We start from the raw sequence: 25363 nt of genomic DNA on the forward strand, positions 1-25363 counted from the left end.
GATTGGATTCGCAAATCTTATTATTGCGTTTTCCGCAGCGATACAAAATGCAAGACCATGAAATGTTTCAGCAGGGTTAGAACATAAGGTTTCAAATAAACTAAGAAAAAATGCACAGACTACTGCTAGCATCCCAATAGGTGAAAAAATCCATGGCACTAGCAATGCATTAAAAGGAAAAAAACCATTCAGTACTTTCAATAAATACTAGCCCAAAGTGTGTCTGGGGTGGGGAGGAAACCCCCTGCACATATGGGATGCAATCTAATTATATCTTTCTCCTTATTTTCGGACTTGTCCCCCGGGGGATGCTCTCCCTTAATATTTTCACCAACTATTTTTCAGCGGACAATTACCTTCTCTCCCATGTCAACCTTGGTGAATGTAAAGGTCTGCAAATGGGTGTTGGAGGCTCGGATGCTTGGAGCAATGTTTTCCGCCAACAGCTTCTCCATGTACTGGCCAAAGAAGGGCCAAGCCTGGGCCAGGATCTGCCATGCCGTAGGGTAAGCAGGGAGGGAGGGAGAGAGAGAGAGAGATGTTAGTACTCTTATGATGCTGCCATGGCTGGGCAGGAACAACTCAGCCAGCTGTTTCTCACCTTGTTGAGCCATTCAGCTTTTTCAACATCTGGGAAACTGACCTAGATAAAAGAAAATATATAGAGAGATTAGCTCCAGTTGCGAGAGACCCACCTGCTGTGGGTTCCTAGACACACTAGGAAATACCTCCCTCATTCCCGCAAAGAGAGAGAGATTCTGCATCACTTTTTTTTCTCTTCAAAATAATATTTATTGCATTTTCCAAAAACAAATTAAACAAAAACAACAACAAACTAAAAAAAAAGAAAAACCAAATACAAAACAGTTAAAAGAAAAAACATCCAAAAATGACAGCAAAAAACAATATATCATTATGCTAAAAAGTTTCCATTTTCTTATCATCTTTTTAGTGACTTCCTCCTGTTTCCCCTAATTTACGTCCCTCAAAAATATTTCACGTAACTTCCAAGTTTAACCCTTATCACATATTTTATAAATACCATTCAATCTTTTAAAATTAAAACATTTTAAATCTAAAATCATTTGTATCTAAAAAAATCTCAATCAATTTCTAAAATCTATAACCTCCTAAAATTTTCATTATTTACTTCAGATTGTACATATGACAGCCTATCCTTCTTCTAAAATCAAAATTTCAAATTTCTGCATCACTCTTAGGCAAGATCACTTTCGCAAGAGGAATTGGTGAGACTTTACTATAGAAGATCAGTGTGGTGTGGGGCAGGGGGGAGGGGACCTCAGGTCTTGGGGTCCACTGTGGCCTCCAGGTTTATCTGGTCCTTGGGACCCTCCTCTCCAGGACACAGCCTTCCCTGACCCACACCCTGCCTTAGTGCCTCTGCCTGGCAGGAATGTGTCCTTGAACTGCAAATGGCTCTTGTTGTCTGGATGGGAGGGATGTATGTGTCTATGGAGGAAAGCGAGTGATGGGTGGACTAAGGAGACTGGGCTTCAGATCCTGGTTTAGCCATGAAGATCACAAGGTGCCCTGGCCTATCCACAATCTCTCTTCCTGATCTCTAACACAGGATAAAATGGGATGACATCATTTGTGCTTCTTGAAGGAAGGGCACATTACAACTGTGAACCATGAAAGAGAGGACAATTCGGGTATCTGGTGCAGGAAGGAACACTGTAAAATTCCCAGCATTTTTTTTTACAGCAAGTTGCAGTATTTAGCAATACGAGTTCTCAACAGTTGGCTACAGTATTTCAAAGCGTATGCCATAACATTCCTCCAGCAATGACAAGATAAGCCAATCACTTCTTGACCACCAGCTAAGAGAGATCTCAACTCACTCTTTAAAACTTTTAAGGTTATCGCTAAAACAGCAAACTTGAACTTAATTCAGCGTATTCACACACAGTGTTGCTGCTGACTCTGAAACCTCCAACACACCAGATCCCCTTTAGCACACACAATTGGCTGACGTTACACAGTTTAGAAGCCTTTCCACATACAGACTCATGAACAAACAGGAGGGTTATCAGGAAAATATGTCACTGAATATAGGCAGAGCTCCAGCTCCAGATGGGGGATCATGAGTCTGGAGTTCAGACCCTTGGACCATATTATGAGACAGTGCTGCACTTAGTCATTGTCCATCATGTCAGCTGTTCGGTGGAGCAATTTTGGGGAGGCAGAACTCCAAGAGGACAAGGCTGGAGTTCAGACCCTGGGATGATAGGATGAGCCATTGCCACACTTAGTCATTGTCCATCCCCATGTCAGCTGTTTGGTGAAGCAATTCTATCTTTGACCGTGCGTTTTCTTAATCCGCTTGCTCAGAATTGAGCGGGGTGGAATTGGAAGAGGGGCGGCTGCAAGAGATTCTTTGAAATCCCGCAGGGTGTGTGGGTGATGGGTGACATAAGGAAAGCAGCTGACCTTCAGGCCACGGTTATCAAGCACACACCCCTCCTCTTCCACAGGAATCATGCTACAGGCAGCTTGAGCATAGCCTGCAGTTTCTTAGAGGGTGTGAGCCCTCTGCTATGCGCAACTATACATGTGAGAGAGAGAAAGAAGAGGCCTCGCACATTACAGATGCCCTATTCAGAGCTCAGTTGTTAGTAGGAAATAGGTGAGGAGCCTGTGACTTGATTGTCACATGAAACTAAGCAGACACGTATGAACCGAATCAGAGGAATTTGGCGCTGTGGGTTAAACCACAGAGCCTAGGGCTTGCTGATCAGAAGGTCGGCAGTTCAAATCCCCGCAACGGGGTGAGCTCCTGTTGTTCGGTCCCAGCTCCTGCCCACCTAGCAGTTCAAAAGCACGTCAAAGTGCAAGTAGATAAATAGGTACCGCTCCGGCGGGAAGGTAAACGGCGTTTCCATGCACTGCTCTGGTTCACCAGAAGCGGCTTTGTCATGCTGGCCACATGACCCAGAAGCTGTATGCCGGCTCCCTCGGCCAGTAACGAGAGATGAGCGCCGCAACCCCAGAGTCGGACATGACTGGACCTAATGGTCAGGGGTCCCTTTACCTTTACCTAAGGTCATCAGTGGAGGCCCTCTTATGTGCTCCATCAATCTCTGTGTGGCTGGGGTCAGGGAGAAAGATGGAGCTTCTGAACTCCCTCCCCAGAGGGACTCACCCTGCCTCTTTTCTATCTGCCAGATGAAAAAGACCCTTCCTTTCAAATGATAATGATGTACGCCTAGGGTTCCTGTACATATCCGGAATACTGCAGTTGGTAGCAGTGTCCAGGCAAAAATTGGTGAAATGTCCTGAAAAATCCGGATTTTCGCTGTTTGAAATATGGTAACCCTATATATAGAGGGACCCGGGTGGTGCTGTGGTGTAAACCACAGAGCGTAGGGCTTGCTGATCAGAAGTTTGGCAGTTTGAATCCCCATGACGGGGTGAGTTCCCATTGTTCAGTCCAGCTCCTGCCAACCTAGCAGTTCGAAAGCACATCAAAGTGCAAGTAGATAAATAGGTACTGCTCCAGAGGGAAGGTAAACGGCGTTTTCGTGCGCTGCTCTGGTTTCACCAGAAGCAGCTTAGTCATGGTGGCCACATGACCCAGAAAACGCGCCTCGAGCCCAGTGTCATTCATGACTAGACTTAACTGTCAGGGGTCATTTACCTTTACCTTTTTAACCCTATATATGCCGGCCCTGCTTTAACCTTCTGTGACTGTGGCTTGTTAATGCTTGTTAATGCTAATTTCTTCCTGCTGTTGCTTTAATTAATCAGGATGCTAGGATTGTAATGGTCTTTCCCAGCTTCTGTTTTATTATGCCTCAGTCATTGTGAATGATATCTTATTCTACTGCTCTTGTTTTGTATTTTTTTGGGGGAAAAATATCTGGTTGTTGCTGTTTTAACTGAATGTAAACATACTAATGTGAACAAGAGAACAAATGGAAAATTAATTTATTCCCCCAATTTTATCTTCTCCATTCCCAAAATGTGAACTTCAAAGAAACGACAACTCCTCATTCTCAATGGCTCACACCGAACAGAGCGATCTGACACTTTCATATAGCAAGTACATGTTATTTTGGGATGCAGTATCACAGGAAAAGCACATCATTCCCAACAAACTTGATACCGGTAAGTTTGAATGAGGAATCTTTGTGTTTGTTTGTTTTAAGCTATAGATGCATTTGAGAAGTTTCATAGGAGAATGGTGAAAATACATGGCTGAGATATGAACCAGCACCAGGACCATAGCTGTCAACTCTCCCTGTTGTTCCCCACTGCTATAATAAGGGAATTTCCCACAAAAAAAGGAAAAGTTGACAGCTATGAGCATGACTTGATGCGCACATACGCATGCACGCACATACACACACAAACATGCATCCTCCTGCTTTTTTTCTTCAACTGTGAAGAAAAGCTTAAGTAGGCCTACTCATGAGTAAGGTTGCACCTGATGAAGTCCACAGGAATTCCAGTGTTGGAGCACCTATGTAGGAGAAGACACAGCCCCAGATCTCCTTGCCTAACACTAGAAGTCTCTCACACCCTGCCGCTATTCCACAGCGCATTCCTCTTCAAAGTCTGGCCCAAACTCCTTTTTGTCCCCCTCAGAGATTTCTTCTTTTTTTTTAAGTGCAGATTAAAATGAATGAGGAACTAGCATGTGGAAGCAAAGCAAATTCCTTGACATAGAATGTGGATCACTGTAGTGCATAAATCGAGGTGTCCCTATCTATGGCACAGGAAGCACAAAGCTTTCAATTACTCAAGTAAAAATTGTTGTGGGGTTTTTTTTGGGGGGGAGGGATGTCAACCTTTGCCACCCTCTTGACTTATGATATTTTTTAAAAAAGCTATAGTACAGAATGGTAAAGATTGAGTTTTCTTGCCCATGACTACCAAGGAAGTACAAGTTGAAGTAAAATAAACAAACAAATAAATAATCAATTGTTCCACAATTGTGACTATCATTAGGCAATGAAGGAGTGCAATGCTGGAAAAATAGATTAAAAAACAACAACGGATGAATTAAGTCTGCCTCATACAGAGAGAAGAGAAATGATGAGATGATACCAGAAATCTGCTTCAGTGACGCAGAACAACTGCCTCTCTGCAGACACCTGCTCTCTGTTACTCCCACTCAGCTATGCTTTTTGCACTCCTGTGCGGTACCTGGTTCACTGCAGCCAACTTCGGTTAAATTGCCATGGTAACTAACACAAACAGGAATGGCCTAGCACAACAAGGCCACAACCACAAGCTTCACCATCCTTGGCCAGAAACCCACAGCCAGTTAAAATGAAAGCGGACAGTTTCCCCCACCCACTCCACTTCCGTGTAATTTCAGATTATTTTTTAGAACTAGGACTCGTCAACCTTATTATTTTGGTTTCCAAACAGTTAAAGAATAATGGTGAAAGTATTAGAAGCAAACCACAATTTGGGGGGGACGGGACGGATATGTTGCCTTACTCATTCAGAGTTACCTGGAGCCACCTATTTTGCACACAGACCCTGAACTCTTTCATTCTTGCTCTCTGCCTTTGATACAGCAGGTATGAATAACACAAGTGGGGACTGATGTGTGAAAGACCCAGCTCAATTCCCCCCCACACACACCCCGCCCCCCCAAAAGGTCACTGTTGGTCTGGAACACAGCTCACATTTATTCCGTATGCCTTGAAGCAACTCACACAATTTTTTACACCATTAAGGTCAGGAGAAGCAATGTCAAAAGAAGAGTTTGCCCTAAACCAGGGATGGCGAACCTTTGGCCAGTCAGATGTTGCTGGGCTATAACTCCCATCATCCCTGGCTGTTGACCAAGCAAGCTGGAACTAATGGGAATTAAGAGTCCAACAACAGTTGAAGGGCCATGCAGGCCCCCCATCTTTGCCCTAAACCTTCCACAAATAGCACCCCACACCAGCAGGGCTCTCACAGAGGGGCAAGGCGCATCAAGAAGTGGTCCCCTGGTCAGTGGATGGGAGCTCTGGGCTGTTCTTCAGCTCCTTCTGTAGCCAGCTGCAATGTGAGTATTCCCCAGGAAAGAAGAAACCAGAGGGAGCAAGCTCTCTTTACTGGAGAGTCAACTGGTATCTAAGGCAGTGATGCATTTCCTGCCCAGAGGACTTAATTTATATTAGAGAGGTCAGATACAGAACAGTGCGGTGATTAAGAATACAGTGCAAAAGCTGTATTCCTTTTTACTTATCTTTAAATAGCTCTCATGCCAACTCCCAGTCTGCCTTTTTGAAAAAGCATATGGAGTGTAACCGGGATAGATAAGATGTTTATTCGGCATTCGCGCCCATCTTACAATACAAAACAGAACAAACAAAAGAGAATCAAATCAGGGGTGGCCAACTTCCAAGAGACAGCGATCTACTCACAGAGTTAAAAAACTGGTAGTGATCTACCCCCTTTTGGGGGATTCAGGTCAAAGTTGATGAGCTTTTTTGCTTTTTTAGGAAGGAGGAAGGCCCATTTTGGGGGGGTTCAGGTTGAAGTTGTTGAGCTTTTTATGGAGGAGAAAACCAAGTTTTTTAGGGATAAATGTTGAGCTTTTCTGGGGGGAGCCAAACTTGTTGAGCTTCTTGGGGGGGGGTAGTGATCTACCACAGCCATCCAGTGATCTACCAGTAGATCACGATCTACCTGTTGGACGTGCCTGAAATAAAACAACGGCACCGTACAAGCCGCAAATAAGAACACAACTCACAAGGACCAATATTAACATTTCCATAAAAGCATATCTCAGAGAAATTTTAAAGTTAAAATTTAAGCATCAAACTAAAATCAGTGACTAATTTCATTATGGGAAACATATTTATAATTTCATTAATCAGCTAACATCCCATTTCGTCTCTTATACGAAATAACGGCTGTTAGGAATCTAGCAACCTGTAGGGTTATGTAAGGGTCCACATCTTGTAGAACCCAAGCAAGACGTAGGTCAACTGGCTTATCAGCAATAGACTGAATTATCGGATTTAATATACTGGCACGGATCGAACTGTACATAGGGCAATTGAACATTACATGCTGTAGAGATTCCGTTGATTTATTTTCACAAGCACACATGGGGGAAACTTGGCCCTTAGTAAATCTGTGACTCAGCACGTTTGATGGGAAAGCATTATACCTAGCTTTAATGAAGGCGTATCGATGAGAAGCAACCGTGAGTGATGTTAAATAAGATGGAACTTGGTAAATAGGGGTGGTGTAACCGGGAGAGGCTGTGTGGCTCTGTCAAAAGTGGTTCTGGGTCCGATTTCCCACAATTTCCACTATATGGGCCACTGCTGCCTAAAACGTATAGATTTTTGTAAATGATGCTTTGAGGACTCCAGTTGAGGTAAACTGAATTGATGCTTGGTGAAGCATGCTGGTGGTCAGAATAGTCCATACTGGGCCAGATCACTGGTCTTTAACTGGTGGGTCAGAACACACTGCCAGGTCACAGGCTGGTCTAAGGAGGGTTGGAACAGAAGCACAACTCCCATATGTCAAAGAATTAAGCAACCGCCCCACCCCCCAAATGCATGCTTGGGTTAAAAGCAAGCCCCAGTTTGAAGATGTTTAAGACTACTGGGCTAGATGGATGATGATTCGGCATCAAGTACCTTCATGACTCGGTATAGTAGCTTCATGTGCTCCCAGGAAAACGGGCAAGGGGGGTGCAGGAGAGAATGTGAAGAGGGCAGCAGAGATTCAGTCCCTTTTGCCCACCCGGGGAAGCTGTATCTCTCCAATGCAGCATAAGAAAAGATGTTCTCCCTTGTGTGTGCTGTCCCATCACGTCCCCTGAAAGCCACTCGAGGTCAATTTGTTCTCTATAATATTGTCAAGAGGAGAACTAGGACAGGAGCAAGTCAATAGGCTCCTTTATCCTCTGGACAAAAGGGACCTTATGTTCTGCTGCGTGGGTGTGAGGCCTCCAGCAGTGCACAATGGAAGCAGCATGGCCAGCCAAACTTTGAAAAAGGAGACTGCATGCATCCACTTCCCTGGCTCAGTATGCTCCCCGCTCTTATCACAGCTGCCAGCTTGGGGAGTACAGTTGTTTTTCGGGCTGCCATCCATGCGCCTGCAGTAATCTCCCTCCCTCTCTCTCTCTCTCTCTCTCTCTCTGTCTTAGATCTATAGAGCAATAGAAGAAAACCACACTGTCCTTGGGCGAGGGAGGAGCCAGCAATCCTGGCTCCTTAAGTCAGAAGGGAACATCCCTGGGCAGCTGTTTCCACTTCCTCTCTGTGCAGAGAAATAGTAAGGTTGCAGGCAGGGGGGCGGCGGCGGGGGGGGTAGGAAAGAGAGAGAAAAGACCAAGGACAGAAAGGCTTTTTACAGCACTGCTTGTTTCAGATAACCTAACACCCTGCTGCAGACATTCAAGGGCAGATGATACAACTGCAGCTCAAATCAAGCCATCTGCACCACCATACAAGTCCATAATGCTTATTTCTCAATAGCTGGGTGGTTTATTTTAACCCAGTGGTTGTGTACCCAGTTTACCCACTTCCTCCTTCCACAGTAATCTGGGCTCTGTTATTTCTGTGCTGTGTGTGTGTGCGGGCAGGAGCCGACAGGAAAATCACCTGCTGTTTTGGTTTTAAGACGCATCATATTTGCATGCATGCATGCCAGATATGTGCCACTACTGGGCACAGCTAAACACACCAGAGGGCGTGCAACACCCGGAAGGGAGAGAGTGTTGAAAATACGCTTGTGTTGCAGATGGCCAAACGGGCGTTAAGAGCACAAGATTAAGGAAACGAAAAACAGGAGGAGGTCAGAGATCTTCGTAAAGGATTGCAGAATGTTAGTTTAAGGAAAATACTGTTGAACTACCGATATAGAAGTGGGGAAAGGAGATACGGGTGTTAGGGATAGAGGGGGCTGCCAGACATTTGCCCACATTGATAGCAGCAAGATCCTCCTTGGCAGTAAGACTCTAGCACTTTGGAAATAAAGCACCCAGACTTTTGCCACGGGAATGAACAGGGCCAACATTAAATGGCCCTCTCTTCTCAACAGTGGTACAAGACGATTTGCATGGGGATCATGCCTGGAGTTTGGAATGCGCTTATTTTCATGTTAAGTCCCAGATTATGAAAGACAGTCAGGGCCGGCCCACCTATGAGATAATTCATACCCCCTCCTTGCTCCTCATGTAGACCTTCCCTGGCAGGAATGATGGGAAGGGGGCATTTTTGTGGTTCGCCTCAGGTGCCAAAATGTATTGGGCTCATCCTGAACACAGTATCCACAGTTTTTAGGTGCTGTGTGAGATGAACAAGGGACACCCTGTTCCCCATCCGTGGCACATACAGAGGCAGATAGTAAACCAAGCACATGCCAACGGCTCTCTTCCATTATCTTTAAACGCTTTCAAAGAGACGGTGACTGTCTTTCAGTGTTGCTGTAGCGGCTGAGATAGAAACAACCCTAGATAAAGCTGAATCCCAACAGAATCAAAGTATCCCCTTATTTATATTTATTTAGAAGTACAGTGGTACCTCTCATTACGTACTTAATTCGTTCCGGAGGTCCGTTCTTAACCTGAAACTGTTCTTAACCTGAAGCACCACTTTAGCTAATGGGACCTCCCGCTGCCGCTGCGCCACCAGAGCACGATTTCTGTTCTTATCCTGAAGCAAAGTTCTTAACCTGAAGCATTATTTCTGGGTTAGCGGAGTATGTAACCTGAAGCGTATGTAACCCGAGGTACCATTGTATTTACAGGTGAAACTCGAAAAATTAGAATATCGTGGAAAGGTTCATTTCTTTCAGTAATTCAATTTAAAAGGTGAAACTAATATGTGAGATAGACTCATGACATGCAGAGCAAGATATGTCAAGCCTTTATTTGTTTTAATTGTGATGATTATGGCGTACAGCTGATGAGAACCCCAAATTAACAATTTCAACTTTGGGGTTTTCATCAGCTGCATGCCATAATCATCACAATTATAACAAGCAAAGGCTTGACATATCTCGCTTTGCATGTCATGAGTCTATTTCATATATTAAACTCCAGTAGCTAATGAAAACAATTGCTTACATAAATGGACTTTTCCACGATATTCTAATTTTTCGAGTTTCACCTGTATATCCTCACCTACTCACCAAAGTTCTCAAGGCAGCTGTAAACCCAATTCAATGCACCCTAAAAAGACAACGGTACAGTACAAGACACAAAGGTGTGCATATATAAATCTGACCCCCAGTTCCCCCAGTTGGAAAAGAGTCACCCCACAGCTTAGCAAGGTAAGATTTGGAGAGAGCAAGCCAGTGGGGTGAGAGAAGGACTGTTTGCTGTCACAACAGAGCACCTGATTAATGTGTTATTCCGATTAAACATGAGCCAAAGGCAGAAAGCACGCAGAAAAGCAGCGAAGAGAAGAAGGGCCATCTGCTTCTGGGAAAGGAAACTAAGCAACCCTCAAGCAGGATGGGCTAAAACCAGGCCTGGAGCTCCATCAACCTATTTATACCAGGATAATGCAGAATCAATGCATGATGCTCAATAAATATAAAAAGCACGCAGTTAAAATCAAGCCTTGTTCCCTTTCTCATAACACATATACACAGAGTTCCCAATGTGGATTTGAGTATCACTTGGAGGACACCTTGTACTCCAAAAGCTCACCACTTGAAAAGAGTACGTCAGTTTGTAGGCACTGCAGTCAAACATTTTAAGCATCAAGCTGCAACACCTGCTCCTAAATGATGGAGGAGGAGGAAGAGGAGGAAGAGGAAGAGGAAGAGGAAGAGGAAGAGAAAGAAGAAGAAGAATTTTGGACTTGATATCCCACCTTTCACTCCCCTTAAGGAGTCTCAAAGCAGCTAACAATCTCCTTTCCATTCCTCCCCCCACAACAAACACTCTGTGAAGTGAGTGGGGCTGAGAGACTTCAGAGAAGTGTGACCCAGGTCACCCAGCAGCTGCATGTGGAGGAGCGGAGACGCGAACCCGGTTCCCCAGATTACGAGGCCACCGCTCTTAACCACTACTCCATGCTGGGTTAACACAGCAGAGTGCCAACTCTCAAGCACTCAGGCAAACACATCCAAAAATGCATGTAGCTTTCAAAGTGTTCTGACTTGAGCGCACATTTGTCCCTTGAAAAGAACAATTAGTACTTTTTATAAGGACATTTGCAAAGCTTCTCTACCTGGTTGTCTGGAAGCAATTCTTACTCCCCATAGGCGAGCAGCTACTTAAAGGCTACCCTCGTGTTAATTCCACGTGTGCAAAAGAGCAACACAGAGACAGGGAGACACCCCCCACTTGAAGAGTCAGGCCACTGGTGTCGGGATGGCCAGGGGGCGAGAAGCACACTTCCATCCGCAGGCAAGTCACAGCTTGACCACAGGGCATGGGGCACACTTCCGTCCCTACACACTGGTCTATCTAAAGCAGTACTGTCTGCACACTGCCTGGCAGAGGCTCTCCAGGCTTTCAGACAGGAGGCTTTCCAAATTGTCCCAGGGGATGCCAGCAATTCAAGCCAGGACCTTCTGCACACAAAGCCGATGTTCTACCACTGAGCTGTAACACCTCCTCTACATCCTAGTGGAATGTGGCTGTGAACTCGGATGGCAGAGGTCTTGTTTATATGTGCAGGAGAATCAGGCAACAGAGCCTTTCCAGACTGTGCCACCCCGAGCTGCAGGTGGGCACCTGCATACTTGAAAGCTGCCCCATAAAATAGAAACAATGTGCTCATAGAAAAACAATAGTCCGGGGACATTTCTTTAGAACACTTGTGTGCTATCCCTAACCCTACGGACTAACCCTAACCCTAAGGACTGCAAAAAGATCAAACTTATGCATCCTTAAAGAAATCAGCCTTGAGTGCTCACTGGAAGGACGGATCCTGAAGTTGAGGCTCCAGTACTTTGGCCACCTCATGAGAAGAGAAGACTCCCTGGAAAAGACGCTGATGTTGGGAAAGATGGAGGGCACAAGGAGAAGGGGGACGACAGAGGATGAGATGGTTGGACAGTGTTCTCGAAGCGACTAGCATGAGTTTGGCCCAACTGCGGGAGGCAGTGAAGGATAGGCGTGCCCGGCGTGCTCTGGACCATGGGGTCACAAAGAGTCGGACACGACTGAACAACAACAACAGTGCCATCCCCGGCTCCCAGAGCAGGGGTATACACTGGCAAGATTTTAAAGACATTTTCATTGAAAATGGAATGTCTGCCCTACAGTACAACTCCCTGTGGCTGCATATTATAATAGGTAGATCAGGAGTAGAAGACAAGCTGTTTTTCAGTGAAGTTCGTCCATTAATTATCTTCTCACTGGGAAAATGCCAATAGGTTTCCGAAAACCTCAGGGTTTGCCGGAATAAAGTATTTAAAAACTGCTGCAGTATTTCATAAGCAGAACCCGGGGATAGACTTACATGCAGCAATATCTCTCTTCCCTCTTCTCCAACTTAACACACAGCAGCCCAAAGCTTTGTGGTTGCACTCAGGCAGCAGCACTTTATTCTGTTTTCATCACCTGAACATTTTCATGTTTTGTGTGTGTGATCTTTCACACAACATACAAACCACTTCTGGAAAACTAGAGGAGTCTATCAGGAGTTTAGCACTCATTTCAGGATATTTGCTCCCCACCAAAAACAACAAAAAAACCCAAATATTTGCAACCCTGTTAACCTGGAAAATCATGTGGAGTTTTTACATTGTAATTTCAAGCAATTAAATTTTACACAATGTTCAGCATACAGTTATTTCACACCATTGAAAACTTTGCGTGACATGGTGGCATACATCAATCAAAGAGCCACGGCTCCATAAAGCGACAGGCAATGCAGTGTAGAAGGAAGGTTAGAATCCGGGATAGAAAGCATTAGTATTATAATCAGGAAAACTAACACAATAATTCCCATGTCTGAATGCACCCACCGGTGAGTTATGAGATAACAAAAGACATTTTGACCCAGTGAAGCCCTCACTAACAAAGGGGGGGGCAATTTTATCTATCTCCCGCCGCCCCCCAACAACCCCTCCTACTGTTGGGGGGAATGACAGGAATTGCAGGTGGGTCAAAAGCCCTTTTATGCTACCTTTGAAGGTGACCCGGAAACTGCAATTAATCCAGAATGCGGCAGCTAGACTGGTGACTGGGAGTGGCCGCTGGGACCGCATAACACCGGCCCTGAGAGATCTGCATTGGCTCCCAGTACGTTTCCGAGCACAATTCAAAGTGTTGGGCCCTAAACGGCCTCGGTCCTATATACCTGAAGGAGCGTCTCCACCCCCATCGTTCAGCCCGGACACTGAGATCCAGCACCGAGGGCCTTCTGGCTTGTTCCCTCACTGCGAGAAGCAAAGCTACAGGGAACCAGGCAGAGGGCCTTCTCGGTAGTGGCGCCCGCCCTGTGGAACGCCCTCCCATCAGGAGTCAGAGAAATAAACAACTACCTGTCATTTAGAAAATACCTGAAGGCAGCCCTGTTTAGGGAAGTTTTTAATCTGTGACTTTGTATTGTATTTTGATGTTTGTTGGAGGCCACCCAGAGTGGCCGGGGAGACCCAGCCAGATGGACGGGGTATAAATATATTATTATTATTATTATTATTATTATTATTATTATTATTATTATTATTATTATTATAATGTTCTACAGTTGCTCAATGCCTCTCAGCATGAGAGACTGAACCAGTATAAAAAAGGACCTCCCTGGGTGGGAAAGCAGCGGGACAAATGAGAAGTTGCTGCTTTCTAGGCACAGGACAAGTAGAAGAGTGGATGAGCTGGCTATAAATTATGCTTTTATGCTAACAGAGGGCTTTGTTGGTGGCGGAAGGGTAGGGGATGGGAGAGAACTGGGGGGCGCAACTTCTACTTCATCCATTTTGTTTAGTTATTAATTATATTTATATGTGGACTTTTATTGTGCTTGTGCAATTGATTTGTATTTGTCACCTTCTCCTCTAATGCTTAAAAGAATATTGCGCTTTCTTGTTGATGATAAGGTGGATTATTTGCATTCGAGTCTCCCTTGTAATGTTTTGATTATCTTGCAATGTTCTACTAGTTGATTATTTAAGCCTCCTGAGAGATTCCCTTGGAAATGTGAAAAAGTATAGAAACGATCTAAATAAATAAACCTGGTATACTTAAATTGGCCGCCAAATTTTGGCAACTAGCTTGGTTGCGGGGAGAGGAATAACCCAACTAAATGTAACAGTGCACTACTGAAGATGGTTCACAAAGACTGCATCCCACCCTCCTCCTTTTAACTCTGCCCCATAGCTATTAAAATAAATAGAAAGTTTGCCCGGGTCCGCTTCCAAACCGGCTGGGCTTGTTCTGGGCCTGAAGAACTTGTCAAGATGTTTGCTTTCCTAAATGAAGAAACTTGAGCTGAACATACAAGTAGCTTTTGAGGTTAACAAATACAGTGTTTTTTTCAGGATATCACGCTTCAGCTCCTGTATCAACTACCTAACATTGTTCTGAGCAAGTTGTTTCTGGCCACCTCCCCATGTTGCCTCCGGACAGTGCGCTGTAAGGCGACAGTAGCAAGGAGCGAGAAGCCATGTGATGAACCGTTCTTGCAGTTTGGGGTCTGTGGTCATAGGACTGCGCTGGTCACCACCGCAAGTACCACAAATTCACCAGAAGCAGATGCTCGACTCAAGTCCGCCTTGCTACGTGCAGAAGGAAATCATTTTTTTGCAGAGACTTCAGCTGCAGTGCCACTTGACAATATTAGATCACTGGATATGCGGTGTGGGCGGGCCTGATGGGCAAACATCTGCCTTCCTCACGCAGTCATCTCACAAAGGAGAACGGCAAGAACGTTGCCGCTTCAGGCTTTCTCAAATTCAGAAAGTCATATGACCTGAGCAGCCCATGGCTAAGAACAAACAACAGGCTTGAGCATATTTGCTAAAAACTGTTGGCCGTCACAAAAATACAGACATAATGGAGAGATGTCTGATCCATGGGCTGCTAGAGGAAAACATAGAAGACTAACAGGGCTGGCCCAAGACATTTTGGCACCTGAGGCAGACCCCGAAATTACGCCCCTTCCCTCCTTCCAGGGAAGGAAGAGTGGCGGAGGTTTTACATCAGGAACAAGGAGGGAAGGAAGATCTGTGGACCCTACCATCTGAGGCAGTCACTTCACTTCGCCTCATAGGTGGGCCGGCTCTGAAACCCAATATAATTTATCCCCATCAACCCATAAATAACAAGCTTTCTCCCTACCGTGCCATCATAAAACGAAAGTGTCTGAAAAGCCTCTTTCAAAAACCTATCCCTAGGGGAATTATACAGGGAACAATACAGTACATAGCGAACAATATCTTCCACCCCTCCTTGGCTGCAATGCATAAACACTTTTTAGGTATTCAAACACATCTCTCTGAACATCTTGTAGTGTGCAGGCATACTGTGGCACCTCAAAGAGTAAATGTTTTCTTTATTCCACTGACAGATCATTCCAAAAACTAATCTGGCCAATTTAGTAGAACATAACAATGGAACGTTGCATCGTTTGAAGATAAACGTCTACTTAACAGTCCCGTGCTACTGGAAGGAATTTTTAATTTTATTTTGTTTTAGCCCCAGTCTAGTTTTCCTTCTTTTTTTATTGCAACAGATTTGCAGCTAGAGGAGTTAGCAGCCTTAATAATGATATTGGGAATCAGTCCCTAGTTAATTGTAAGGGCTTTGCACTTGTTGGTTAAATTTTGTACAGATTTATCATAAATTTGCTCCACCCAACTGTTCTCCCACCCCCACCCCGGCCGGAAACTGCATATGCTGTCATTTCAGCCAGTACAAAACGCAACACAATATGATCTCTGGACAATACTGAAGAAAACCCACCCTCCCTCAGATCTTATTGTGGCAACAGGAGTGCCAGGTGTTTGGCTCACAAGCTGTGACAACTATTGCCCAGCTGCATAGTTCTGTATCACTTTGTGGGACAATTATCCCCCCCCCAAAAAAAAGATATTGAGCAGTATACAACTAACTCGCTTGGTTTGCACAGGGATTTTTGCTTGCGTAATGGAACTCCCCCCACCTCTCCCTCCAGATCTGTTCTGGGGTTCCCCCAACCTTCTGGAGCAGATTTGTAGAGGACGCCGGGCACACGTGGAGAGAAAGGGGGTAAAGATCCATTGTGCAAGCAGAAATCTTTGCACTGATGGAATGAATTAGGTGGACACTGCCCTTTAAGTGAAGGAGGCACTAAAATTACCTACTAACAAGGAAGGAAGGGAGCAACTGAAATTCCCCTTGCCAAGCACTCCTGACCCCTCTGCAAGATGTTTTTACCCCAAGGGGGTCTGAGGCAAAAGCAGCAAGTGGAAGGGGAGGGGAGAGTTCAATTGGAAGTGCCAGGGGCGTAGCAAGGGGGGGCGGGCTGCCCCGGGTTCCATAATGGAGGGGGTGACAAATTAGCAAAAAAGTTTTGAATTTTTTTTTTAAATGCCTGCTCCAAAGGTCTTATCTTACTATACTAGGGATTATATAGCTACCGTGTTTCTCCTAAAATAAGACACCGTCTTATATTTTTTTCCCCTCAACAAAACACAGTATGGCTTATTTTCAGGGGATGTCTTATTTTAACTGCATCGCATCAGTACGCTGCATAGCCACGCCTCTCCAGGCTGTTTTAATGGGAGGTGCCGCATCACTATGGCTTATTTTCGGGGTATGGCTTATTTTCAGGGAACGGCTTATATTTCGCAAATGCATAGAAATCCTGCTATGGCTTATTTTATGGCCATGTCTTATTTTAGGAGAAACAGGGTATATATGAAATTTCATGCATATCGGTTAATATCTTGACCCTCCCCCACCAAAATAGCTGTTTACTTGGCTGTTTTCCTATGTCATGAAGGCTGAAATTTCAGTTCAGAGAACACTTACTGTTCCCAACCCTAACCCTCTGGAAAGCCATCTAATTAGACTTTGAGAGGTTTTTAGGAGGTAATTTAATTATTGTTTGATTTTATACCAATATTATGTATCTGATGTTAGCCACCCTGAGCCCAACTTTGGCCGGGGAGGGCGGGATATAAATAAAAGTTTATACCAATTTACCTGGCTACACCCCTGGGAAGTGCAACTTGCATGGGAATGAATTCATCCTACCAATGAACGTGCTCTGAGCAGCCCCCTCCCCAAAGCACTGCAAGGCAGAATGGGGCTTTGGCAAGTGGCAGTGAGAGGAATAGTTTCCCTCAAAGTCGCTCCTGTTACACTGAGGAGGAAAAGTAAATTTGTACTCACGTTCACTAAGCCAGTGTATTCTTCCTGGTCTAAATGACAGACGCAAGCAACACCCCCCCCCCAACTGAGGGACCTGCCTCAGTCCAAGCTTGCAATCAATGAGAAAGCCATGCAAGGTCTCCTTTATTTTTTAAAGACATTCAGTGTGTCTTAATGAAGTTACAGGAGTGTTTCAGCAGAGTGTTTCTGCCATTCGAGCTTTTATTTCATATATTTATTTTTGCATTTACAGGCCATCTTTACTGCCAGGAGTACAAGGCGGTAGACGGGCCCCCACCCCACCCCCACCTTGTCATTTTATCCTCACAACAACCTTGTGAGGTAAGATAGGCTGAGAGAGAGTGTGACTGGCCTAAGGTCACCTAGTAAGCGGCACGGCTGAGTGGGGATTTGAACCCTGGTCTCCCAGGCCCTAGTCCAACCCTCCAACCACTGCAACAGGCAGGCTCCCTTTCACCCTGGTTACATTTTACAAGACTAGTGACTAAGCTGTTATCGTTTACAAGACTAGCGCCACATTTGTAAGGTTTTCCATGGCTCAGATAATGGAGCACTTTGCCGTTCATATCAGCCACCTTGAGCTTCTTTTCATCAAGCCAGGGTATAAATGGGGGGGGACGACCCTACTTGGGTCCTTCAACGACAAAGGTCCGTATAGTTAAAGCTATGGTTTTCCCAGTAGTAATGTACGGAAGTGAGAGCTGGACCATAAAGAAGGCTGATCGCCGAAGAATGGATGCTTTTGAATTATGGTGCTGGAGGAGACTCTTGAGAGTCCCATCGACTGCAAGAAGATCAAACCTATCCATTCTCAAGGAAATCGGCCCTGAGTGCTCACTAGAAGGACAGATCCTGAAGTTGAGGCTCCAGTACTTTGGCCACCTCATGAGAAGAGAAGACTCCCTGGAAAAGACCCTGATGTTGGGAAAGATGGAGGGCACAAGGAGAAGGGGACGACAGAGGATGAGATGGTTGGACAGTGTTCTCGAAGCTACTAACATGAGTTTGGCCAAACTGCGAGAGGCAGTGAAGGATAGGCGTGCCTGGCGTGCTCTGGTCCATGGGGTCACGAAGAGTCGGACACGACTGAACGACTGAACAACAACAACAACTTGGGTCCTTCAGGCCTTGAGTCACTCTGCACTGAACTATGCCACGCTCTTTCAAGTGGAAGTCTTTTAGGGAGGAGGGACAGGTTCTGTGTTGAAAGCACAGGTCACAGTGAGACCCTTGAACACGGTCGGCATAGCCTAAGCCAGATGTCTCCAGTATCTGACTCCGTACAGAAAGATGTGGGCACATCGTTTCAATGTGGTTAATCTAACAGCTCGCTCGTTCCCGTAAACACAGCTCACACTGACTCAGAAGTGCTATTCATTTCTTCTTAAAGCTTAGCTGCAAATGGCAGCATCTAGCTCAGAAGGTCTTCAAAAAAAAAAAAAAGTGGTAGGAAGATGCCAGACCGGCGTATATTTGGAAGCTCCCTTCGACAGCCTGCCCCAAATACTACACCCACCAATCTTAATCGTGTGGCCCTAAAATGAGCAGCAGCAGTAGCATTTCCTGTATAGGAGAAAACAGAGTGAGTAGTAGGTGGTGAGTCAGACAGAAGCATTCCCCAAATGCCACTGCTGCTAGGCCTGCCAAGACGGATTCCGTGGCACAGAGAAGGGGATCTTTCCCCTATACTGTGAGATTTTTGATCTTCTTAGACAGGCACCCAACAGGATCTAAACTACCAGCCTTGCCAGACAATACACTCGGTAACAGCCACCTGCCTGGTTACACGTGACCAAAATAGCCTCCAGGTAATCTGGCAGGGAGGTTCTCATAAAATTAGAAGAGTTGGTCCATTTTTTAAATCTTTCAGGCTATCTATGCTACAAATAGCTAAATAATATATGTATATGTGGGCAGACAAGCTCATTTAAAAAAGGGTGACCTAATAACTTCTGGGGACTTGCTTGCAAAACTCTCTCTCTCTCTCTCTTTGTGTGTGTGTGTGTGTGTGTGTACACACACACACATATATATAGTGGAGGAATTCAATGATGCACTAGAACAAACATTTCATCAGCACAAACATTTTGGCTTGCCCAACAGAACTACCGCCACTCTCCTCCTTGTGTTCTGTTATGGGGGTTCTCCTTACCCCAACCCCCAGATCTGACCAAGAGCATGCAAGGGGAGGAGATGGGAGGAGGCCCTGTGATGCTAGCAGGAACCCTTGCCTTGGTTCCAGCTAGCAGCTGAATTTGACCCCTACTTTAGATAGTTGTGCTTTTAAAACCACAATTCCTACTCATCCTATGCAACTCAGAAAGCTATAATATCAATTAAAAAAAAAAAAACCTTCCAACTTTCCATTAGAGTACCCAACTCTTTGGTACAAATACTATTTGGAGACCAAATCTGAGATTTTCTAAACTTCTGATAGTTGAGATTATTTTTCCGAATTAAAATTGGAGGCGCTGCTCCATGCTTACTGCTGAAAAGATTTACTTCCACAGTGTAAAAGAGTAAGAAACCATCAGGTCCAAAGAGTCACATCCACTAGATGCTCCCCGATTGGAAGCAAGAAAGCCCACAGAAGTGACTCATGGAAATAAGCAATACTGTATATTCTCTGCAAGGTGGGCGGGCAGAGAAAGCACAGGTAACTCAACTGGATCATTGCAATGGATGGTACAGCAGAGATGTAACTGACAGAGAATTGCTCTCTTCAGAAGGGGGACCCAATTGGGTGGAGGTGTGTCCAGAGCAGTGAGTTATGCAGATATACAGCAGGCAGGTGAAGCTTTTAGGAGCCTTGAGTATTAAATCAAATGCTACTGTACTGGCCTGTGAAAAGGATCTAGGAGTGAAAAGGATCTAGGAGTCTTGGTAGACCATAAACTTGACATGAGTCAACAGTGTGATGCAGCAGCTAAAAAAGCCAATGCAATCCTGAGCTGCATCAATAGGAGTATAGCATCTAGATCAAGGGAAGTAATAGTACCACTATATTCCACTCTGGTCAGACCTCACCTGGAATACTGTGTCCAGTTCTGGGCACCACAGTTCAAAAAGGATACTGACAAGCTGGAACGTGTCCAGAGGAGGGCAACCAAAATGGTCAAAGGCCTGGAAACGATGCCTTATGAGGAACGGCTTAGGGAGCTGGGTATGTTTAGCCTGGAGAAGAGAAGGTTAAGGGGTGATATGATAGCCATGTTCAAATATATCAAAGGATGTCATATAGAGGAGGGTGAAAGGTTGTTTTCTGCTGCTCCAAAGAAGCGGACACGGGGCAATGGATTCAAACTACAAGAAAGAGGATTCCACCTAAACATTAGGAAGAACTTCCTGACAGTGAGAGCTGTTTGACAGTGGAATTTGCTGCCAAGGAGTGTGGTGGAGTCTCCTTCTTTGGAGGTCTTTATGCGGAGGCTTGACAGCCATCTGTCCGGAATGCTTTGATGGTGTTTCCTGCTTGGCAGGGGGTTGGACTGGATGGCCCTTGGGGTCTCTTCCAACTCTAGGATTCTATGGCCCAAATATAAGCTGCGTCTGAATATAAGCTGCACCTTTAAAATTGGAAGGGGGGAAGAAAAAAAAAGGGGGAAACCTGAATATAAGCCGCTCCATTCCTCGCTGCTGGGCGGGTGCTGCTTTGCTCCTGCCGCCGTTTACCCCACGCTCCTGGCTGCATACCGTAAGGTCGCAAATATAAGCCGCACTTTAACTTTTCATGGTCAGAATTTTGGGGGGAAAGTGAGGCTTATATTCAGGCCAATACAGTGGTTACCTCGGGTTACAAACACTATGGGTCACAAACACTTCAGGTTACAAACTCCGCTAACCCGGAAGTAGTTACCTCAGGTTGAGAACTTTGCCCCAGGATGAGAACAGAAATTGTGTGGTGGCCGCAGGTGGCCCCATTAGCTAAGGTGGTACCTCAGGTTAAGAACGGTTTCGGGTTAAGAACGGACCTCCGGAACGAATTAAGTCCTTAACCAGAGGTACCACTGTATAGTATTTCTGATGGCACACCAGCAAATCTCATACAGTTACTGGGTCTTCAAGGTTCTGCAGTTAAGTGAAACAACATGTTGCCTCCTGGTTCAATCTTGGAACAGAGAAGGTGTGGGTTCAGAAGGCGTACAGTGCCTCCCCTTAGCTTTGGCTGGTGGCCCAGCTGCGCCCCTATTTAGACAGGGATAGCCTAACTTTGTCTTCTGTGCTCCGCTAACTTCTAAGTTAGATTACTGCAACACATTATACATGAGGCTGAAAACAAGTTTGGAAACTTCAGCTAGTGCAGAATTCAGCGGCCAGGTTGCTCACTGGGGCAAGACGGTCTGAGCATATTACACTGATCCTGGCCCGACTGCAGTGGCTGCCAACTGGTTTCTGTGTCAACCAAATTCAAAGTGCTGGTTTTGGCCTATAAAGCCTTTAATAGTTAAGGACCACAAGACCTCAAGGACCACCAGGCCAGACGCTGTGATCATCCTCTGAGGCCCTTCTTCATGCGCCTCGTCGCTTCTGGAATGCTCTCCCCAGGGAGGCTCACCTGGTGCCTTCATGGCATGTCTTTAGGCACCAGGTGAAAACATTTCTCTTCAACCAGGCATTCAGCTGATTAACGTTCTATGGCTTTTTAAATATGTTCATAGGAGAGGCTTGGTTTCTGATCTTGTTTTTATTACGCATTGTGTGTTCTCATTTTGCATTTTAATGTTGTGAACCACCCTGTGATCTTCGGGTGAAGGGCAATATACATATTTAATAAATAATAAAACAATATTAAATCCAGGTAAGTGGGTCATTTTGGACAGACCCAGGCTAATCCCAGCTCAGAGGAAAAATCCATCACAGAAAGGAGGCTCTCATATCTGCAAAGGGGCTTGCCGCCCAGATGAACTATTAATGCAGAGAATTCTTTGTGCGGCTGCCAGTCTCAGCACCTTGTCTGACTAGCCTTATTTTTTCAAATCATGCAACAATGGTTTCCCTCTCCCCCTCCCACCCAAAAGTAAGATAATATCTTGCCTTCTGGTTTAAACACTCAGAACCCAATCTAGCTGCTTCCTATTTGCTGCAAAGGTTCGAGTCTGATCCAATGATCTCTCTCTCTCTCTCAACAAAAAAAATATTACCGAGAGAAAGATAATGCATCTCCACTTAAAAACACACAAGACATTTTGCAGGTTTTAAAGCTTCAGGGTTTCACGCAAATGTGGATCCACGAGGAAAACTGACCAAAGAGAAAGGGGGGCATTGCTACCCCAATATTGCTGGGCCACAAGAAGTAATACAGTGAGAGAGGGTGTAAGAGCTGGGGAAACACAGCGGTGTGGTGTGTGAGTTCGCAGGAGACAGGCACACAGTGGGTGGATCAGCACAGTAGGAGCTATGGCGTTGAAGAGCCAATAGTGGAAAACCTAGAAGAGACGTAGGAAGCAGAGCCACTGAGGCTTGAGGAGGGAAATGTAGTAGCAAAACTTGCTCTCATCACATTTAAGAAACGGTGTCAAGCTTCAACTGTATGCACACTTAGCTGGAAGTGAAATTAGTGGGAATTTGCTTCCTAGAAAATCTGAATAGGTTTGGGCTGCACAACACCATAATCCTAAACCCTGCCCACTGTCAGAGCATATGTTTTTCATGAAGAAGGTGCCAGGTTCAATCCCTGACATTTCCAGTTAAAAATACCAGGTAAACACAGGGGTGGGAAACCGCACACCCAGTGGTCCAAATACGACTCTCCAAGCCCATCGACCTGACCCTTGCGACTCTCCCCAGGCCACACACCCTCCTCCAGCGCCTCTCTATGTCTGGAAGGCTTCCTTGAACTGCAATAATGCCTCTTACCTGCTTGGGAGGAGGATGTGTGCATAACTCACTAACTAGTGTGGATGAAATGTACAGGTAGCCTACTATAAAAAGGTAAGTGTCGACTTCCGGTTCGGCGCGGCCATCGGAGGGAGCGCGGAATAGCCCCTCGGGGAATTCCGAGCGACATAGGGAATTTTTGGGAGGTTCGCAAAGGCTCTGCGACCCCCAGACCCACGGGGGGGTACCCTGTGGTCGGTGGCACCCAGCAGCGCCAAAGCGTGCTCTCCTGATCGGCGGGTTTTGTAGTAAATCCGCAAGACGGGATCGAGCTGCTGGCGCAAGGGAGCATCGCTATCCCTACGTTGCGCAGCCTCTGGCTCCTGATGAAAGCGCTGGATTTCCTCTAAATTAAGATCGGATTCGGACTTAAGGATTGGGCATAAGCCCAGCAAATTTGAAGTAATTTGGAACATTGGATGAATTCGAATATCTGAAGGGCGCAACAAGGGAGTCCGCCCGACAGCGGTGAGGAAAATGGCGCAGGACAGAGCGTCACAGGACTGATTTGCAAGTCGGAAACCTACCGAGTGAGTAATCGAGTTTAACAGACCCTTTCTTGTAGGGAGAAAGGCATTGTGGATTTAATTTGGAAATATTTGGATTTTGGAGTAGTGGAGAAACCTCGGGAGACCCCTGGAGAAGTCCCTGCTGTGAGGTTGGGGGGTGGAAGATCGCCTGCACCTCAGCCCAATACCTAAAGCCAACCGACAAATAGCTCAGGAAAGAAGTGCTGTGGATGGGGTAAAACCCATCCAGAGGGCACGGAGTTATTATTTTAGCAATCTAAGCAAGCTGACGGCGAAGGGACCGCGGTGGGGGGTTCCCCTGAGAATTCGACATTTTATTTCCTAGTCCGGAGACGTTAGTGGTGGGAAAGTCGCGTTCCCCTGTCGGGGGGAGGATTATAAAACCCATCAGGGCTGGATTAATTGGTGGCATAAAGGGAGATCGAAACCCCCAGTCGGGGGGAGGATTACAAAGCCCATCGGGGTAGGATTATAGTATTTAAAGGAGATCGAACCCCCGGTCGGGGGGAGGATTACAAAGCCCATCGGGGCAGGAACTTAATTTTTTTTTTTTTTTTTTTTCTTTTTTAGCGGCTTTCCTTGTTTCAAAGTAACTCAAGCTTCTCAAACTTAAATCTTTTGACTCTTTGCGCAGGCATAACTGGTGACTTAGTGGATACAGTTTCAGACTCTTCTTCTGCTTCTTTGTCTTTTTCTGGTGGTGCGTGAGAAAACCAATAGCAACAATTTAGCTTTCACTTCTGTAAAGAAGCGAAAGTAACTAAAACTGGGCTAACAGCTGACACTCCGTGGTGACTCTTGGTATTGCTGATCTTGATTTTTTTGCAGTAAGCTGAGCTCCCCCCTCGGGTGGAATTTGGTTACTGCAGTGGATAAAATAAGATCTAACTGTTCTCCCTCTAGTGGTGAAGGCTCGTTATTACAGGTAGATTGTAATTTTTATTTTTAGAATGACAGGAAGAGAAAAAAAGAATCCAACGACCCCATTAGATAGACGACCTTCTAGACAAGAGGAGGTCAAGGATTTAGAAGCATTATGGCAAAAAATTAAAGAGGAATTTCGACAAAATGAACAGCGGATGGAGAAAAAATTGGAAAATGTTCAGGAAACATTAGATAAGAAGATAGAAGGTGCAGTAGGAGAATTAAAAACAAAAATACAAGATCTGTCAGTAAAATCCAAAACTATGGAAGATTCATTGAAGAAAACTCAGAAAGAGGTGAGAGCAGTAAAAAAAGAAACAGAACAAGTAAAAGAAGAAGTGACAAAGGCAAATAAATCACAGGAAGAGATTTGGGATAATTTGGCCCTAATGGAGATGAGACAGAAGCAGATGAACCTGAAATTCCGCGGTATAAAAGAAGAGGTGAACGAGGATATAAAACAGAAACTAATTCAAGAATTGGCCAAATGGATGGATCTGAAAGAGGAGGAGGTAGCATATACAATTACTAATGCTTTTAGAATTACAGTCAGATCAGCAAAGGCCAAGGCTAAGAAGTTCCCAGGAGATTGTCTGGTCATGTTTAACTCTTTGGAAATGAGAAATGCTATCCTGAGATTGAGCTATACAAACAAGTTAGTAATTGATGGAAAGCAAATCATCGTGTTTAAGGAGATCCCGACTAGGCTGTTGCGAAAGAGGGACACTTATAAACCATTAGTGGCTCTACTCAACAAGAA

At 45.3% G+C, this 25363-nt stretch overlaps 1 protein-coding gene across 2 annotated transcripts in view; it reads right to left on the minus strand.

Annotated features, from left to right (window-relative positions):
* The window catches only part of ESYT1 (extended synaptotagmin 1), a 71029-nt gene that overhangs the window by 34310 nt on the left and 11356 nt on the right, over positions 1-25363 (minus strand). For both annotated transcript variants that reach the window (XM_033137939.1, XM_033137947.1), the window contains exons 2-3: positions 602-643; positions 357-491 (exon numbers count right to left, since the gene is read on the minus strand). In XM_033137939.1, the coding sequence (XP_032993830.1) occupies positions 357-491; positions 602-643 (177 nt within the window). The remainder of the gene's footprint in view (positions 1-356; positions 492-601; positions 644-25363) is intronic.

This window comes from Lacerta agilis, chromosome 2 (genome assembly GCF_009819535.1).
Source record: "Lacerta agilis isolate rLacAgi1 chromosome 2, rLacAgi1.pri, whole genome shotgun sequence".
Lineage (NCBI taxonomy): Eukaryota > Metazoa > Chordata > Lepidosauria > Squamata > Lacertidae > Lacerta > Lacerta agilis.